Source organism: Tachysurus fulvidraco, chromosome 19 (genome assembly GCF_022655615.1).
Source record: "Tachysurus fulvidraco isolate hzauxx_2018 chromosome 19, HZAU_PFXX_2.0, whole genome shotgun sequence".
NCBI classification, from domain to species: Eukaryota; Metazoa; Chordata; class Actinopteri; order Siluriformes; family Bagridae; genus Tachysurus; species Tachysurus fulvidraco.
In genome coordinates, this window is record NC_062536.1 from 20192785 (window position 1) to 20214752 (window position 21968).

General features: G+C 42.6%; 1 protein-coding gene across 2 annotated transcripts in view; it reads right to left on the reverse strand.

Annotated features, from left to right (window-relative positions):
* syt1a (synaptotagmin Ia) overlaps window positions 1–21962 on the reverse strand; it is a 36008-nt gene extending 14046 nt beyond the window's left edge. Inside the window, exons 1-5 of one of the 2 annotated variants that reach the window (XM_047803794.1) lie at window positions 21575–21962; window positions 19601–19800; window positions 8071–8238; window positions 6278–6445; window positions 2601–2718 (exon numbers count right to left, since the gene is read on the reverse strand). In XM_047803794.1, the coding sequence (XP_047659750.1) occupies window positions 2601–2718; window positions 6278–6445; window positions 8071–8238; window positions 19601–19768 (622 nt within the window). In that variant the 5' untranslated portion in view covers window positions 19769–19800; window positions 21575–21962. Of the gene's footprint in view, window positions 1–2600; window positions 2719–6277; window positions 6446–8070; window positions 8239–19600; window positions 21473–21574 lie in introns of those variants that run through there. The other variant, XM_047803793.1, reaches the window with a different exon arrangement.
* Window positions 21963–21968: the final 6 nt, after the last annotated feature.

Here is a 21968-nt window from a genome sequence, read left to right on the forward strand (position 1 = left end):
TGTACACACTGTACACACTGTACACACACACACACACTGTACACACTGTACACACACACACACTGTACACACACACACACACACACACACACACACACACACACTGTACACACTATACACACTGTACACACTGTACACACTGTACACACACACACACACACACACACTGTACACACTATACACACTGTACACACTGTACACACTGTACACACACACACACACACACACACACTGTACACACTATACACACTGTACACACTGTACACACTGTACACACTATACACACTATACACACTGTACACACTGTACACACTGTACACACTATACACACTGTACACACTGTACACACACACACACACACACACTGTACACACTGTACACACACACACACACACACACACACACACACACACACACACACACACACACTGTACACACTGTACACACACACACTGTACACACAGAAGACACACACACACACACACACACACACACACACACTACACACTCTACACACACACACACACACACACACACACACTGTACACACTGTACACACACACACACACACACACACACACACACACACTGTACACACTGTACACACACACACACACACACACTGTACACACACACACACACACACTGTACACACACACACACACACACACACACACACACACACACTGTACACACTGTACACACACACACACACACACACTGTACACACTGTACACACACACACACACACACACTGTACACACTGTACATACTACACACACTGTTCACACATCGTACACACTGTACACACTGTATACACACACACACACACACACACACACACACACACACACACACACACACACACACTGTACACACACACACACACACACACACAAACCCACTGTACATACTGCACACACTGTTCACACATCGTACACACTGTACACACTGTATACACACACACACACACACACACACACACACACACACACACACACACACACACACACACACACACACACACACACACACACACACACTGTACACACACATACACACTGTACACACATTGTACACACATACACACATACACACGGTACACACATCGTACACACACACACTGTACACACATCGTACACACACACACACATCGTACACACACACACTTCGTACACACACACACACACATCGTACACACACACACATCGTACACACTCACACATCGTACACACATACACACATACACACTGTACACACATCGTACACACACACACACACATCGTACACACACACATCGTACACACACACATCGTACACACACACATCGTACACACACATCGTACACCATTAGCAATGCCATTTTCATGGAGGCTTTGAAACCCAAACGAAAAAAACACCACACAAAATGGAGGGAAAAAGCTTTCCAGTGCAATCTCAGGGCTTTGAAGACGGACCGCGCTTGTTAAATTCATGCTCAGTCATCTGGGATAAAAAAAGGCTTACAGAAAGGATTTTTCCATTTTGACACTTTGGGTGCTGAGAGATTTGAATTAGCGTGAACGGTTGAAAGCACTTCAGCTAGCGCTCTGACACAACGTGCTAGCAACACATCAGTGCTAGCTTATCAGCAGATAAAAAAATTTCATCCAAATCAGTGAGCTCTGAAAGATGCATTAAAATCCAAATCCTTTAAAACCTCATGCTGCTCTATATTTCTGCTCAGCGCTAACAGATTAGCTTATCTGACCTGAGGAGAGGCGACATGACCGCAACTATTTCAAAAGATTTTCCACGTCATTGTGTCGGTTTTTGTAGGTGTGTGAACGTGAAAGTTCACTGAGTAAAGCACAACGCAACACAACACAACACAACGCAACACAAACACACTGCTACACAACACAACACAACGCAACACAACACACTGCTACACAACACAACACAATGCAACACACTGCTACACAACACAACACAATGCAGCACAATGCAACACACTGCTACACAACACAACACAACACAACACAACGCAACGCAGCACAACGCAACACAACGCAGCACAACGCAACGCAGCACAACACAACACAACGCAACACAACACAACACAACGCAACGCAGCACAACGCAACACAACGCAGCACAACGCAACACAACGCAGCACAACACAATACAACACAACGCAACAGACGTGACGTTGTCTAAATAATGTGAAACTGTGTGTAACTGTGACACTGAAAAATGGGGGGTGAATATTTCTGCCCATTGGTGTAAATCAGCAGTGTGAATCATGTGTAAGTTAAACCCATAGTGTGAAGGTACAGTAAGGTCATGTGGCTCCTCTGTAATGGCTGACTATAACACACTATAACTCATTATTACCTCAGTCTTCCTCTGACAGAGAAAAACTACAACATGATCAAACTGAACACAAACCGAAGGAAGGAAAGCATCATCATCATCATCATCATCATCATCATCATCCTCTCTGTTACATTCACATTTAATACATTAGCATGAATTAGCACAAATGCTTGGCTAATTAGCACTTCTGCTAGCGGCTAGCTCGTCTTCCTCGTATAATCATGCGTTCCTCGCTCGCTCACCTGAAAGACCTCCGACATCCATCTTCTTCAGGTTCTTGGCCTCCAGGACGACGACGGTGAGCTTTCCGGCGGTGGGAACGTAGCGCAGGGAGAAGCAGATATCACCTAGCTTCTCTTGCTGTGGAGGAAGATGGAGATTAGCGCATGAGTTCCAGCTGTTCTCACGCCTCACACAACAGCTGCTTTACTCCATCTGAGTTCGAGCTGAATTTCTGTTTAATTGACGTCTTTAACTTCCTTTAATATCCCTAATAAAATGTAATTGTCTCCATTTCACTCCAGATCCTACACACAGAAATCTTCCTGGTGTTTGAGCAACACCAACACCACCACCCTGACGTCTCTGCTGCTGCTGACAGGAAGGTGTGTTTATGGAGCTATAATTATGGGATGTCTTCTCCAACACCACTCCATCTGATTGATCTATAAGGCGATGATTAGTGATTTAAAATACATTGCAGTGTTTAATAAGCATTTCCTCTTGATGTCTCAACACTTCAGGACTCGACACCTTGCTTTCTTTATCTCCGTCTTGTTTCTTTCCCTCCATCATCACCAGCGGTCGAGGAATAATTGACCTTTCCATAAACCAAACCATGCCACAAAAACAAGCTTCCCCTGTCAACCAGAGCTTAAACACTATACACCATGACATTTAGCATGAAAATTGAATCTCCTGAACCCGTGTGATGGAAGTCACACCTTTATTAATGGCGGAGCGCCATGGAAGGCTGATTAAGTGACATTTCCCAGGAGATGGATTTTTCACCCATCCGTGAGCCTCGCTCAAAAAAGTGTTAAACACCAAACTTCAGGAGTCTGGTGTTGTTTTTATGGTGTTGTGATTATTACATACTGTTATGAGAAGATAGCAGTGTTTAGAACCTTATCCAGTATTCTTTAATAGACACAAACTGCACTGTGGTGTTGAGCCTGTGTGTGATCTCCACCATTAACACCGTTTGTACTGTTCAGATATTTTACTCATCGCTATACAGGTTCTTAAAGACTGAGTTGTGGTATTTGTTGTTTTCAATGTTAGAAGCAGTGTGAATTTGGTATTTAATCCTAATGTGATTTAAAAAGTGATGGTGAATGTTGGTGTGTGATGGAGAATGTTGGTGTTTAATGGTGAATGTTGGTGTTTGATTGAGAATGTTGGTGTTTGATGGAGAATGTTGGTGTTTAATGGAGAATGTTGGTGTTTAATGGAGAATGTTGGTGTTTAATAGTGAATGTTGGTGTGTGATGGAGAACGTTGGTGTTTAATAGTGAATGTTGGTGTTTGATGAAGAATGTTGGTGTTTAATGGTGAATGTTGGTGTTTAATGGTGAACGTTGGTGTGTGATGGAGAATGTTGGTGTGTTTGATGGAGAATGTTGGTGTTTGATGGTGAATGTTGGTGTGTGATGGTGAATGTTGGTGTGTGATGGTGAATGTTGGTGTTTGATGGTGAATGTTGGTGTTTGATGGAGAATGTTGGTGTGTGATGGTGAATGTCGGTGTTTGATGGTGAATGTTGGTGTTTGATGGAGAATGTTGGTGTGTGATGGTGAATGTTGGTGTTTAATGGTGAATGTTGGTGAGTGATGGTGAATGTTGGTGTTTGATGGAGAATGTTGGTGTTTTAATGGTGAATGTTGGTGAGTGATGGTGAATGTCAGTGTTTGATGGTGAATGTCAGTGTTTGATGGTGAATGTCGGTGTTTGATGGAGAATGTTGGTGTGTGATGGTGAATGTTGGTGTGTGATGGTGAATGTTGGTGTTTGATGGAGAATGTTGGTGTTTAATGGTGAATGTTGGTGTTTGATGGAGAATGTTGGTGTTTGATGGAGAATGTTGGTGTTTGATGGAGAATGTTGGTGTTTAATGGAGAATGTTGGTGTTTAATAGTGAATGTTGGTGTGTGATGGAGAACGTTGGTGTTTAATAGTGAATGTTGGTGTTTGATGAAGAATGTTGGTGTTTAATGGTGAATGTTGGTGTTTAATGGTGAACGTTGGTGTGTGATGGAGAATGTTGGTGTGTTTGATGGAGAATGTTGGTGTTTGATGGTGAATGTTGGTGTGTGATGGTGAATGTTGGTGTGTGATGGTGAATGTTGGTGTTTGATGGTGAATGTTGGTGTTTGATGGAGAATGTTGGTGTGTGATGGTGAATGTCGGTGTTTGATGGTGAATGTTGGTGTTTGATGGAGAATGTTGGTGTGTGATGGTGAATGTTGGTGTTTAATGGTGAATGTTGGTGAGTGATGGTGAATGTTGGTGTTTGATGGAGAATGTTGGTGTTTAATGGTGAATGTTGGTGAGTGATGGTGAATGTCAGTGTTTGATGGTGAATGTCAGTGTTTGATGGTGAATGTCGGTGTTTGATGGAGAATGTTGGTGTGTGATGGTGAATGTTGGTGTGTGATGGTGAATGTTGGTGTTTGATGGAGAATGTTGGTGTTTAATGGTGAATGTTGGTGTTTGATGGAGAATGTTGGTGTTTGATGGAGAATGTTGGTGTTTGATGGAGAATGTTGGTGTTTAATGGAGAATGTTGGTGTTTAATAGTGAATGTTGGTGTGTGATGGAGAACGTTGGTGTTTAATAGTGAATGTTGGTGTTTGATGAAGAATGTTGGTGTTTAATGGTGAATGTTGGTGTTTAATGGTGAACGTTGGTGTGTGATGGAGAATGTTGGTGTGTTTGATGGAGAATGTTGGTGTTTGATGGTGAATGTTGGTGTTTGATGGTGAATGTTGGTGTGTGATGGAGAATGTTGGTGTGTGTGGTGAATGTTGGTGTGTGATGGAGAATGTTGGTGTGTGATGGTGAATGTTGGTGAATGTTGGTGTTTGATGGTGAATGTTGGTGTGTGTGGTGAATGTTGGTGTTTAATGGTGAATGTTGGTGAGTGATGGTGAATGTTGGTGTTTGATGGAGAATGTTGGTGTTTAATGGTGAATGTTGGTGAGTGATGGTGAATGTCAGTGTTTGATGGTGAATGTCAGTGTTTGATGGTGAATGTCGGTGTTTGATGGAGAATGTTGGTGTGTGATGGTGAATGTTGGTGTGTGATGGTGAATGTTGGTGTTTGATGGAGAATGTTGGTGTGTGATGGTGAATGTTGGTGTTTAATGGTGAATGTTGGTGAGTGATGGTGAATGTCAGTGTTTGATGGTGAATGTCAGTGTTTGATGGTGAATGTCGGTGTTTGATGGAGAATGTTGGTGAGTGATGGTGAATGTCAGTGTTTGATGGTGAATGTTGGTGTTTGATGGTGAATGTTGGTGTGTGATGGTGAATGTTGGTGTTTGATGGAGAATGTTGGTGTTAAATGGTGAATGTTGGTGTTTAATGGTGAATGTTGGTGTGTGATGGAGAATGTTGGTGTTTGATGGTGAATGGTGGTGTTTGATGGAGAATGTTGGTGTTTGATGGTGAATGTTGGTGTTTGATGGTGAATGTTGGTGTTTGATGGAGAATGTTGGTGTTTGATTGTGAATGTTGGTGTTTGATGGTGAATGTTGGTGTTTGATGGAGAATGTTGGTGTTTGATGGAGAATGTTGGTGTTTGATGGAGAATGTTGGCGTTTGATGGTGAATGTTGGTGTTTGATGGTGAATGTTGGTGTTTGATGGAGAATGTTGGCGTTTACTGATCATTAAAATGAACTATATTGTATTCTTACTTCCTCCTTCTCTGCGCTCTGGAGATCCCGCCACTCCTCGGTCACATGACTGAAGTCCACCTTGTTCATTGGCACTTTAACGTCTCCGATGGCATCGTGTTTGGAGAAACGGTCGAAATCGTACACCGTCATCACCAGCGTCTTCCCTCCCAGCTCTGTGTACGGAACCTGAGGGAACAGCAGAGGGAAGATTAAAACTCCTCTCCTTCACATCACCAGCTTCCTCCACATGTCCGATCTATCTAATCTGTTTTTTCTATTGATTATTTTCATCTCAATTGCAATAATTTATTATTTATTTTAATATCAGATTTTGCAGTGTAGCAGATTCTAACACAAAAACGTGTTTATGTTACACAGAAGGGAAAAGATTCGGCTTGAGATAAGAGAACTGATAAAACGAGCGCTTGTGTGAACTCGGATGCGTTTTCCCTTTAACGTGTCGTGTGGTGTAATCAGACTCACAGCAGGTGCAGTCAGACGAACATGATTGCGTTTCAGAGTCAGAGAAAATGACCATAATGTCACTCTCTGTGTGTGTGTGTGTGTGTGTGTGTGTGTGTGTGTGTGTGTGTGTGTGTGAGAGAGAGAGAGAGAGAGAGAGAGAGAGAGACTCGGCTCATCGGTGAACGCAATCAACATTAAATCATCTCATTCCCACATCAGTATTCATAGAAAAGTGAGGAGTGCTCATTTCCAGGTCAACACGTTAGAGGTGTGTGTGTGTGTGTGTGTGTGTGTGTGTGTGCCCGTGCCCGTGTGCATTTGTGTGTGTGTGCGTGTTTATGTGTGTGTGTGTGTGTGTGTAAAAGATGAAGTGACCTGCTCCATGACATTACACACTAATCATAATGTAAACTTTGTGGATCAGTCAGTGGCCTGCCTTACTCTTCAAGGTTAGGAGTGTTTAATCTGTGTGTGTGTGTGTGTGTGTGTGTGTGTGTGTGTTTTGTCTCTAATTGAGCTGTTTTTCAGATCAAAACTCATTACAGAAGCCGATTGTTTCAACACATTGACAAACTGCTTTAGTCCAGAAGAGAGACAATAGACGAGGCCAGAAGACTAGCTTGTCCTCGCTGCTAACACACACACACACACACACACACACACACACACACACACACACACACTGATGTTAGCTATATACGTGTCTGATGTCAGCTATATACGTGTCTGATGTTAGCTATATACGTGTCTGATGTTAGCTATATACGTGTCTGATGTTAGCTATATACGTGTCTGATGTTAGCTATATACGTGTCCGATGTTAGCTATATACGTGTCCGATGTTAGCTATATACGTGTCCGATGTTAGCTATATACGTGTCCGATGTTAGCTATATACGTGTCCGATGTTAGCTATATACGTGTCTGATGTTAGCTATATACGTGTCTGATGTCAGCTATATACGTGTCTGATGTTAGCTATATACGTGTCTGATGTTAGCTATATACGTGTCTGATGTCAGCTATATATGTGTCTGATGTTAGCTATATATGTGTCTGATGTTAGCTATATATGTCTGATGTTAGCTATATATGTCTGATGTTAGCTATATATGTCTGATGTTAGCTACATACATGTATCATGTCAGTTATATACTTATATATTTAGGTCTGTTTTTGGAAGAAGGCAGTTCCTCAGTCTGTAGAATCAGTGGACAGGAGACAGAAGTCCTCATGCTGAAGGACACACTTCATCCCAGGAGCTGTAACTCGGACTACTAACTGGATGAAAGGCAGAATAAGAGGAAACCCTGCCCTTCTGCCTGAGGCACAGAACGGTATGTTACCTTGAAGGTGAACTGCTCGTTGAAGGTGGGGTTGAGAGTCTTCCTGTGCACTTTGGTCTCAAACTTCTTCTTCTTATCAGGTAGCAGGTAGACCTTCACGTAGGGGTCAGAGGTCCCCCCCATGTCCATGGCAGGTAGCTCGGCCGCCTGGATGATCCCCACCATAAGCTGAGCAACAGAGAGTGTATATTACATCACACATGTCACAGATGAGACACATCACACACACAACACACACATCATGGCTGATGAGGTGAGTTTATTTTAGGGTTTATTTAGTGACCAAACTTCTAACACACAGATTATAAATCATTATAAACACAGAGTGAGATTATAAATCATTATAAACACAGAGTGGGATTATAAATCATAAACACAGAGTGGGATTATAAATCCTTATAAACACAGAGTGGGATTATAAATCCTTATAAACACAGAGTGGGATTATAAATCCTTATAAACACAGAGTGGGATTATTAATCCTTATAAACACTGAGAGTGAGATTATAAATCATTATAAACACAGAGTGAGATTATAAATCATTATAAACACTGAGTGGGATTATGAATCATTATAAACACAGAGTGGGATTATGAATCATTATAAACACAGAGTGGGATTATAAATCCTTATAAACACAGAGTGGGATTATAAATCCTTATAAACACAGAGTGGGATTATCAATCATTATAAACACTGAGTGGGATTATAAATCCTTATAAACACTGAGTGGTATTATAAATCATTATAAACACAGAGTGAGATTATAAATCCTTATAAACACAGAGTGGGATTATGAATCATTATAAACACAGAGTGGGATTATGAATCATTATAAACACTGAGAGTGGGATTATAAATCATTATAAACACAGAGTGGGATTATAAATCATTATAAACACTGAGAGTGAGATTATAATTCCTTATAAACACTGAGAGTGGGATTATAAATCATTATAAACACAGAGTGGGATTATAAATCATTATAAACACAGAGTGGGATTATAAATCATTATAAACACTGAGAGTGGGATTATGAATCATTATAAACACTGAGAGTTGGATTATGAATCATTATAAACACAGAGTGGGATTATAAATCATTATAAACACTGAGAGTGGGATTATAAATCATTATAAACACTGAGAGTTGGATTATGAATCATTATAAACACAGAGTGGGATTATGAATCATTATAAACACAGAGTGAGATTATAAATCCTTATAAACACAGAGTGAGATTATAAATCCTTATAAACACAGAGTGGGATTATAAATCCTTATAAACACAGAGTGGGATGTGACACATCAGGAGGTTCTGTAAGACGTGTAGAACAGGAAGTCAGCGCTCAGTTACAGATCCCTACATCAGATCTCATGAGAATAAATCCTAGGTGCTAGAGATGGAATTGTAATAGCTCTTTATAGTCTGAGTCTTTATTAATCTTCATGTCTCCAGCAGTGTCTTAGCACTTCATTAAAAACTAGCAATTAATAGTAATTAGCATTAGGGACATTTTCGCTTGGCTGGTTTTTATTCTGTGAGATTAAATGTACACTTAGATAAACAACGCAGCTCCTGTTTAAATGTCCTATTATTGTGTTTTTTACTTTAATATTGTATTGTTATTTTTTCCATTTTAATTTTCCCTTTTTGAGCTTTCAGTTAATTGTTTGCTGCATTTTTTATGTATTTACACTCATTTTGAATTTAAATTAATATTTATTCAGGGGGAACACGGTGGCTTAGTGGTTAGCACGTTCACCTCACACCTCCAGGGTTGGGGGTTCGATTCCCACCTCCGCCTTGTGTGTGTGGAGTTTGCATGTAGTCCCCGTGCCTCGGGGGTTTCCTCCGGGTACTCCGGTTTCCTCCCCCGGTCCAAAGACATGCATGGTAGGTTGATTGGCATCTCTGGAAAATTGTCTGTAGTGTGTGAGTGTGTGTGTGAATGAGAGTGTGTGTGTGCCCTGTGATGGGTTGGCACTCCGTCATGTTGCTGTAATGATATTATAATGTTATGTTAGAATGTTGCTGTAATGTTATTATAATGTTTTATAATGAACAGATCTGTGTCACAGTAATGAAGGAAAACTTCATCTCATGTAGATTATTATGAGTTCTCAACTTAAGAACCCGAGAGCAGCATGTGTGAAATGTGAAAACACATTGGGTTCTAAGGGTTATCCCGGTGATAACGGTCACATATACACTCATTACAGGAGTGTTAAATTCAGGCTGAAAGTGAGGCTCAAACTGACCAGTCAATGACACAGCCATCTCTCTCTCTCTCTCTCTCTCTCTCTCTCTCTCTCTCTCTCTCTCTCTCTCTCTCTCTCTCTCTCTCACTGTCTCTCTCTCTCTCTCTCTCTCTCTCTCTCTCTCTCTCTCTCACTCACTGTCTCTCTCTCTCACTCACTGTCTCTCTCTCTCTCTCTCTCTCTCTCACTCACTCTCTCTCTCTCTCTCTCTCTCTCTCTCTCTCTCTCTCTCTCTCTCTCTCTCTCTCTCTCTCTCTCTCTCACACACACACACACATACACACACACAATCACGCAACATGAACCTGATATTACAGCTTCCCGTTCCTGTTATCAACCTGGTTCTACAGCGGTCATGTTCCTCTGTGGTTCTACAGCGGTCATGTTCCTCTGTGGTTCTACAGCGGTCATGTTCCTCTGTGGTTCTACAGCGGTCATGTTCCTCTGTAGTTCTACAGCGGTCATGTTCCTCTGTGGTTCTAGCTTATTGAAAAGCAGGGTAACAGTTCAGATTAAATGTATGTATTAATTTTTTAATAAATCATTCCCAGTCCTGTTCCGACATCTAACAATCTCTTTTAATCTTCATCAGGTGATGCATTAATAGAAGGTTCTCCTGAGAAGTGAAGTGTCTGTTCATCGATCTGTTCCACTATAAATGCAGGTGTTATGAATGTTTTATGAAGTGTGTATGGATGGATGGGGTTAAGCTAAAGTGGAATCATGTCTTGGAAAACGTCCAAGTGAGACAAACTGTGGTTTCTTCTGCCATGTAGATCTTCAGCTATGGGGCTGTAGTCATTGTCAGAGAGAAACTGGGAGCACCCTCTAGTGGAGAGGTCTGTTCTGCTTTACATTAAAATTTTTCCAGGAATTTCTAGTATTTTATTTCCATCTGTTTCTCCATCCATTTATTAAGTCATCCTTCCATCAATCCACTGACACTCAGTTCCATCCATCCAGCCAGCCATCCATCCAGCCATCCATCCATCCAGCCATCCATCCATTCACACATCCTTTCCAAATTTATTTCACATATCTACTGACAATAAAATTCTCAGCATTGTGTGTGTGTGTGTGTGTGTGTGTGTGTGTGTGTGTGTGTGTGTGTGTGTGTGTGTGTGAGAGAGAGAGTTTCAGAAGATGAGATTTTTACCCATAATTCCCTGCTCTGACTCTGCAGGCAGTGAAAGTAGCACACACACAAAGACAAGAGACATGACTGTATTTCTTTTCCTCAGCAGGAGAGCGCCGCTCAATTTGTCCACAGAATGTTGGAGGCTGTCGGCTGAAATGACTAGCGGCGAGACATTTTTCACGGTAGAAGGAACTTTTGGGTGGAAAACAATTTATTTCTCGTTTGCGGCACAGCGTAATCGGCGCGGATGTTCGGTCCTGATGTGTTTCGCTAGGCATTAGCAAGCTAATTAATAAACCCAGATCCAGGTCGTTAGCGGATCTGATCTCACTCTCATGCATTCCCTCCCTTACCTTCACTCACTCACTCACTCACTCAACCACTCACTCACACACTCACGCACACCCACGCACGCACGCACACACATCACGCAACGCACACACGCACACACGCACACACGCACATCACACACGCACACACGCACACACTCACTCACACACGCACACAGCATCACACACGCACACACACACAACACGCACGCACACACTCACACACACACGCACGCACCACACGCACACACACACGCACGACACGCACGCACACACGCACCACGCACGCACACACGCACGCACACACTAACGCACACACACGACACACACACGCACGCACACACGCACGCACACACGACACACACCACGCACCACACGCACAACACACCACGCACAGCACACCACGCACACACTCACACCACGCACGCACGCACACACGCACGCAAACTCACACACGCACGCACACACGCACACACGCACTCACACACGCACGCACACCACGCACACACGCACGCACCACGCACGCACGCACGCAACGCACGCACACACGCACGCACACACTCACGCACACACGCACGCACGCACGCACGCACGCACGCACGCACGCACCCACGCACACACATCACGCACACACGCACGCACACACGCACTCGCACCCACGCACCCACTCACTCACCACCACGCACTCACGCACCACCACGCACCACACACACGCACGCACTCACCCACGCACCACGCACACACACACCACGCACACACGCACGCACACACACGCACGCACGCACTCACACGCACACACGCACGACGCAAGCACACACCCACCACACGCACTCACCAAGCACACCACCACACACACTCACTCACTCACTCACTCACTCACTCACTCACCCACTCACTCACTCACTCACTCACACACTCACTCACCCACTCACACACTCACTCACTCACACACTCAACTCTATTTATCTATCTATCTATCTATCTATCTATCTATCTATCTATCTATCTATCTATCTATCTATCTATCTATCTATCTATCTATCTATCTATCTATCTATCTATCGCCCTTTCACCCATTGACCTGTAATTTGTTTGTCAGTCCAGTCATCATCCATCAGCTCATCTATCACTTCATCATCCACCACATTGTGTGAAGGCCTTGTGTTGATCTGACATCAGTAAAGTTGGGGTTTAGGAACCCAACCCTGAAATCTGAGAGGGGGGAGTTTCTGTCTTCTTTTAGTAACTTAAAATTCTTCAAAGCAGAGAGAGAGAGAGAGAGAGAGAGAGAGAGAGAGAGAGAGAGAGAGAGAGAGAGAGAGAGAGAGAGAGATGGAGAGAGAGACTGATGTGATGATGTGAGATGAATCTGGGTCAGACTGATGCTGCTTCACTGTCTGATGTTGGAGCTCAGAGCTTCATGAATACAAACACTGCTGCTCTGAAACCCAGTGAGTAATGATGGTGGAGTTTGAAGGTGTTATCCATCTCAGACCCAGACCTGGAGCACTAGTGTGGAGATGATGTTTCCTGATGATGACGATGAGTGTGGAACGACCGATCTTCACATCAGTGCATTAGAAATGTTGATTATTATTACTTTGGGAAAAACAAAAACACCTGGAAGCATCAAAATGATTTTTTATGATCTGGGGCCTGAAGACTCAGAGTGTTTAATTAGGTCCAAATTTGGGACATGCCCCCGAGTGCAGGATGAGTGCAGGATGAGTGCAGGATGAGTGGAGGATGAGTGGAGGATGAGTGGAGGATGGGGGTGGTGGTGAGGGGAGGATGAGTCATCCACTTTACTTTAGTGTTTAACCAATAACGACTCAAATGAAATCAAATTCAGCAGAAAGTGTAGATGTTTACCAGCGTGATCTACTTAACATAATAACTACATCTCTACTCACTCGTACTCATCTATACTTCCTGTTCTTTTATCACAGTTCATTTTATTCCTGTTCTCTGGGGAGACGCTTGTTTGTCTCCTGTCTTCAACCATCTAGCGGCCAGTGTGTGAGCGGCAGCATGTTTAGTAATTCTTCCTCTGTCATTAGCGTTAATTTCACTAGTGTTAAGTGTGTGTTAGCTCTCTGACGGAGATGATTTCAGCGTTAGAGGTGACACTAGAGAGGGATAGCGACAGTAGTGTAGTTTCTGTAGGGGAAAGTCTTGATGCTTTAGAGTTAGTAACCCTCCAACTCCGGCATTAGAGCCCTCACAGCGGGGCGGATGGGTGACGACTCGGCGGCAAAGTCACAAAGCCAAAGCTAACCCTAAGGCTTGCCCACGGGAGCACCACTCCTCTCCGCTTCACATGTCTAACAGATTTACTCTCATCAGTGAAGCACCGGCTGAGAAACCTGAAAGAGCTCTGGTTATAGGAGACTCCATCTTAAGGCATGTGAAATTAGCTCAGCCTTTAGGGGCTCCAGGAGCACAGGTTAGGTGTATTCTAGGAGCCAGGGAGCCGGACATAGCAGGAAATCTTAGGGTCTTAGGCAAGCATAGGTACTCAAAGGTACTCTAATATTGTAGAGGTGTGTAACCCCATCCCAATGCGGCGTGGCGATGTAGCTTACAGCAGGTTATGGTCGCTGAACTGCTGGATGTCCAGGTGGTGCTCTGAAAACAATGTGGGCTTCATAGATAATACGAGCACTTTTGAGGGCAAGGCTGACCGTTGGATCTCACATGGGAAAGTGCTGCTCTCATGTCTCGCAGTATAGCACATAGTTTAAGAACAGGCCTAGTTAATCTGTGACAATCCAGAGCCAGGGCCAGGGAGCAGACAAGCAGGCTAATCCGACCGTCTGCTAGCTAGCTGCATCGTGTAGTCACCCAGGGTTCACAATATAGAGACTGTGTCTGTTTCCTGAGCTAAACAAAAAACTATAAACACTCAGAAAATGTGTTTTAGTCACCTTATTAGCATAAAATGAGATCACAGTGAAAGCACAGCCAACACCTTCGATCTGAAGCTCGGACTGTTAAATATAAGACCTCTGGTATCTAAAGCTCTTATGGCTAATGAACTGATTACTGATCAGAAGTTTAGTGTCCTGTGATTAACAGAAACAAACCTGCTTGTCGCATTAAATGAGGCTTATAGTAATATACATCAGTCACGCCAGGCAGGGGAGGAGGCAGGTGGAGGAGGCAGGGGCGGAGGCAGGGGCGGAGGCAGGGGCGGAGGCAGGGGCGGAGGCAGGGGAGGAGGCAGGGGAGGAGGTGTCGCAGTTATTCATGATGATAAGCTCGATGTCAAGCAAGAATCTAGACACATGTTTAACTCATTTGAAGTACTTTATACTAGCACACATGTAGCCACAAATAAATAAGTTTACTGAGTCAGTTCCTCTAATCGTTATTTACAGACCTCCTGGACCATATTCTGAGTTCCTCTGTGAATTTGCAGATTTCATTTCAAACCTAGTTGTTTCTTTAGACAAAGCAGTCATTGTTGTAGCCTTTAATATTCATTTTGATAACTTAGAAGCTCCTCTGAGAAAAGCATTTGTTTCCATCGTAGATTCAGTAGAAATGAACCAGAATGTAATAAGACCCACTCATGATGGAGGTCACACTCTTGATCTCGTTCTAACCCTCACAGTGTCTCAGTCAGAAGCTTTCTCTGACCATCATCTCATTTCATTCCATTTGTGCTTCAGACACGATATTTGCGATTTGCTACGTCACCGTGTTTAACGTACATTTACATCCACTGCTGCAGAGAGATTTACCAACAGTCTCCCAGATTTATCATCCATTATGGGATCACCATCTGAGCCACAGGACTATTTAGAGTCAGTGTTTCACTTCACACTAGATACTGTAGCTCCACTTAAAAGGAAAGTAATTAGAGAGAAAAATCTTGCACTCTGGTACAGTGACAACACACGGACTGTAAAACAAGCAGCTAGGACATTAGAACATCAATGGCATCAAAATAAATTGTATTTTGTAATTATTGTAATTTATTATTTTTTATTCAGTATTTTGATTAGCATGGAAGAAAAGCCTTGGTAGCTACAAAAAATCTCTCAGTGCGGCGAGATCAGTGTATTTCTTCAGTCTTATTGAAGAGAACAAAAATAAACGTACATTTATTTATTTAATACTGTAGCAAAATGAACTGGGAATAAAAACAGTGTTGAAAAGCGCACACATCTATTTGTAGCAGTAACGACTTCATGAATTATTTCATTGGAAAAATTAATAACATCAGGCATAAAATACAGACCATTAATTTAATACCAAACACATTGATATATAAGCTGTAGGTAATATTTATGTTTTTGATCAGTATTTAGTTTTAATCCCCTTTAATAGACTGACGTATTTTCACTGATTTCTTCGACCTGCACATTGGATCTTTTACCCACGTGTTACTTTAAACAGATATTACCACTAAACATCCAACACATTCTAAAGATAATAAATTCGTCCCTTAACACTGGTTATGTGCCAGTATAAACCTCTGATTAAAAAACCTGACCTCGACCCAAGCCAGCTGTCCAACTATAGGCCAACATCAAACCTCCCCTTTATCTCCAAGATCCTAGAGAAGGTTGTAGCTCAGCAGTTATGTTCAGACCTACACAGGAATAATACTCATGAACTGTATCAGTCAGGATTCAGGCCTCATCATAGCACAGAGACAGCGCTGGTTAAAGTGGTAAATGTCCTGTTACTGGTCTCTGATCAGGGTTGTGTCTGTTTGCTGGTGTTACTCGATCTTAGTGCAGCTTTTGATACCATTGACCATGTTATTTTACTTGATAGGCTAGAACATGTTGTTGGTGTTAAAGAGACAGTCTTCTCCTGGCTCAGGTCTTATTTGACAGATCGATATCAGTTCGTAGATCTAAATGGTCACAGCTCTAAATTAACTAAGGTAATGTTTGGTGTTCCACAAGGTTCTGTTTTAGGCCCATTGCTTTTCTCCCTATATACTGTATGTTACCCCTGGGTGCATTTATTTGTAAACATGGTATTAGGCTGATGACACACAGCTATATGTCTCCTCTAATTCAGATGTGAGTCACCAGCTTAATAAGACTGAAGGTTGTGTGAAGGACATCAGACAGTGGACGCTTACTAACTTTACACATAATGTACATTGTCCATCACCTGATTACAATCATACCTGACAATTTTCTCCTCTCTCACTCTCTTTTTATATGAATATATATTTTGTTATTATTATTATTATTGTTATTATTATTATTATTATTATTATTATTATTATTATTATTATTATTATTATTATTATTAAGTTTAATAGTTAGAATTAGAACCAGCTCTCTGTGGTGGACACATGAGACAGAAAGTGAGAGTTTTAAAGGTTAAATAGTTTGTGTGATGGCTGACAGGAGATCTTTACCTTGTCTAATATCACCTTCACTCTATTAGAGGATGAGGAGGAACTTTCAGTCCTTCATCGGCTCTGATTCAGAGCACACAGAGACCCGGAGAGATACGAGTGATAAACCTGTAGTCATCTTCATACAGAAGACTCTTCAGTAGAGACGTCACACACTCACTGTCTTAATGGGACATCTCTAATAGTGTCCACTCACAGATGGGGAAATAGTCGAGTAATGATTAGGATTAGTGTGTTTCATCTGGAGCCTAAACACACACACACACACACACACACACACACACACACACACACACACACACACACACACAAACACACACACACACACACACACACACACTCACACTCACACATACACACACACACACAGACACACACAGACACACACAGACACACACAGTTACACACACACAGACACACAGACACACACAGTTACACACAGTTACACACACACACACACACACACACACACACACACACACACACACACACACACACACACACACACACACACACACTCACACTCACACATACACACACACACACAGACACACACAGACACACACAGTTACACACACACAGACACACAGACACACACAGTTACACACAGTTACACACACACACACACACACACACACACACACACACACACACACACACACACACACAGTCACACACAAACAACACACAGAAACACACACAAACGACACACAGACACACACAGACACACACAGTTACACACCCAGTTACACACAGTTACATACACAGTTACACACACAGTTACACACCCAGTTACACACACAGTTACATACACAGTTACACACACAGTTACACACCCAGTTACACACAGTTACATACACAGTTACACACACAGTTACACACACAGTTACACACACACCACAACACTAGCTTTAAGCTCCAGGTGAAGTAAGTGACGTGACATACGGCTAAGTACGGTGACCCATAGGCAGAATTTGTTCTCTGCATTTGATCCATCCAATGTGCACACACACACACACAGCAGTGAACACACACACACACACACACACACACACACACACACACACACACACACACACACACACACACACACACACACACACACACACACACAAACACACCTTGAACACACACCCAGAGCAGTGGGCAGCCACTTATGCAGACTTCCCTAGTAGTTTAGATTACACACTCTTCTTGCACACACACACACACACACACACACACACACACCTTCCTACCTTCCCACAAGGTGAGATTTAATCCCATTCTTTCTCTCTAAAACTGGGTTTCCTACCAAACCACACCAAATGAACAGCAGTAAACAAAATGATTGACACTTTCAGTTCAGACACTTTCAGTTCAGACATCCATGTAGGGACGCGAGCTCACGCTGGGACGAGTCGAAATCGTATTCCTCTGATCCTGATCTGTTCGTCCAGAATGATGGAGTTTACAGTTGTAGAAATGAAGAAACTAATGGAGGAAATCTGGTGTTCTGTAAACACTAAACTGTCGCGTTAATAGAACCTGATCTCGTCATTAAGCCGCACAAACACTGAGATTCTTTAGTTAGTATAGAGTCAGCTGTCACCCCATCGTTATGATGTCATTAGGTAATTAGTCTCATTAATTAATTAATTCTGCTCATTCATTTTGTTGGACGTTAGGACTGAAAATTAAAATGTAAAAAAAATAAAGCAAGGAATATTAAATTATTTAGTTTTTTTTAAAATATGGCTTCATTCTAATTACAATTCCAGACATAATAAGTCGGGGTTCAAGCCCCAGCACCATTATTGGGGAATTGGGGTATGTGTTGGGGATGTGGTAGCCTAGTGGTTAAGGTGTTGGAGTACTGATCGCAGGGTCATGAGTTTGAATCCCAGGTCCATCAAGCTGCCACTGCTGGGCTCCTGAGCAAGGCCCTTAATTGTATGAATTGAAATAAAATGTAAGTCACTCTGGATAAAGGTGTCTGCTAAATAATCTAAATGTAATGTATTGAGCAAGACCCTTAACCCTGTTATCTAAAAGAATCCCACCGTGCCGTGCTGTATGTGGTGATGATAATAATAACAGCTTGTAATCAGATTAAACTGTACATCTGAAGCCATGAGCTGAACTCTGGTGTTTGATTGACTTTATCCTCCTAGTCTGCTAATTAAACCCTGAACCAGGAGTCTGGTCTGAGAACTTACAGGAATGCTGGGATGCTGATGTGAGACTATGGTTACGTATAATGATCCAGGAAGTGAAAACAACCAATCGGATATCAGCAGTAAAGATTTAAGTGTGTATTGATTTACAATACTGATGCCAGGTGAGCTACAAAGTCCCTGTAGGATGAAAACATATAATAAAACATGGACACAAACGTCACCAACACACCAAGACGCGCTCGGGTTCTTACCGTGTTCTCGGTGAAGTTATAATCCAGTGAGTATTGCAATTTGCCCAGTTTTTCTTGCTCCTTAGGCTCGGCTTCCTTTTCACCCTCCGAGAGTCCGGTCTCCACTTCGTCTTCGTCCTTCAGAGCCTGAAGGAGACATCCACCAAGAGTCAGTCCACTCGGCCCCATTTCCTGAAGCTGAGCCGCCAAGCCATGGTCTCCTGTATAAACCTCTTTTAAAGGGATCGAGCACTAAAAACACCACAGTGATCAACACCACGACATGCTTGGTGATGGTTCAACCCCAAATCGTGACCCCATCCCATCCCCATCGGCAGACTGTAAGCACCTATACAGCCTAGTCCTCATCAAATCAGATGGTTTGCACAGAGGATGAGTGTAATGGGGCGCAAGCATTTTGGGAAATCGAGCTTCTCAGAAGCAGATCAGAATCGTTTTGGTGAATGTTTCAGACATGGAAGGAATCAGAAGAAGGGATGTGAAGTGTGGTGTCAGTGCGCGTTCGTTTATTTCTGCCTAGTCTGCAATGTGAGGGCTGAAACGTGCTCAAACTCTCATTCAGTGGATTAAAGGTCTTCTATCTTAAGCTAGATTTGTCAGTAAAGCATGCATGGCATTCTCGTTCCCCAAAACAGGTTGAGTTCTCAGTGACCCCCTGAACCCTTTGCATCATGCTAGCAGGAAGTGGTTAAAGAAAACAAACAAACAAACAAACAACCAAACAAACAAAAGGGCTGGTAACGAACATGGGACCTGTCCTATCAGCTGTCAGGTTAATATTTTAGAGCAAAAGGCTGAACCAAATCGATTTCTGTTCTTCAGCTTTGACCTTACGAGCTAATGAAGATTTTCCTTCGCGACTTCACGCTCAGATGTTCGAGTTGTAGACTTTTTGCCTCGTTCTCGAAGCTTTGCAGTTAATCGCTTTGCGAATTGTTTGTCATTTTTGATAAGACAAGGAAAATCTTGATTAGCTCACCTGACTGGATATCCAATCATGGCAGATTTGTGTGCATTAACATGATCGAATTGATCAGCAGTAAAGATTCTCTGCTAGGAAGCAGACGGTCCAAATCCCGGGACTTCCAGAGAGCCACGGTTCAGGGACGAGGAAGACCTTTAACTAACACTCTGGAATGTTCTTTAGGTGTTTGTTTATTCTAAAAGGAACCAATTGGTATCATTTCTCCTGCATGGAAACTTCTTTGCAACCCAGGAACTGGTGGAAGTGTTGAGCGTCGTAGCTCCGGTGGAGACATTAAAATGCAACACATTCTGGGTTGAAAGGCTACCAGGTTGCATTCTGGGTAAAGGAAACATTCCAGACATTTGGTTTTGGATCGGGTTTGTCCTCATTTGCAGGTTGGATAAAAACATCTGCCAATTAAAGAGGAGTCTGGTGAAAGTTCACCACGTTCCTTCTGCATAATAACACTTGTGTGACTCGATGAGACGGTAAAAAGATTAAAAAAAGAAAAATGCTGCCTGATCATCAGCTATCTTCTGTGATCTTCTCCTTGACCTTTTGAAAGCCTCGAGAAAGAAGTGCGATTTAAAAAAGAGTGTCTAGAGGATTGAAAGATCATGCCGGTCATTGTGGAAAAGCTTTTTGCATAATTTGTACGGCTAATGAGTCGAGTGGTATTTTCCCCCTGGACGAATTGTCAGAGTCGAAAGTTCAAGTGGGTGAAATGAGGAGCCGTGACTACAAAACGTCCATCTAAACATCTCCAAACACAAATCAATGTGGTTCAGCCTCATCCAAGCGTAACCCAAGTGCTTCAAATTCATTCATTCATGTGGAGAGATTTATACATATATATATGTGGGTACGCAGCGTTACGCACATATATAGTGTAGATCAACATGTACAGTATGCAAAATTACACATTTCTCTTTAAGGCTTTAAGTCAAGAGGCTAAACAACATCATCGCAGCAGGCTAAAGAAGATCCAACAGCAATTAGGAACCTACCGCCAGTGCCAATCCCGAAAAGTCATCAAAACACAGATAAGGAAGGACATAGAAGGAAGAAACACAAATTAAAACACACCGCACAAACACACAGGGCAAACATGTGTACGGGCGCCCCGGGAGAAATGACCGATCACGCACTCAAAGCTCAAATGCTATGGTTACGAGTCAATCGTAGGAAACGTCAGTAACGTGACTGTCTCTGATATACAGAACAGGCTGTGTTCTAATACCGTCTGAACTCGTACTGCTGGCCCTGCTGACTCCCCCTCAGGCTGAAGGCTGTGTCCCAAATCACATACATACGTGTGCACTATTCTACATGAAGGGGTAGTGTAAAGAGTCACATGTTCACACTAGGGGGCATACATGTCAAGAACCCGGAAGATTCACT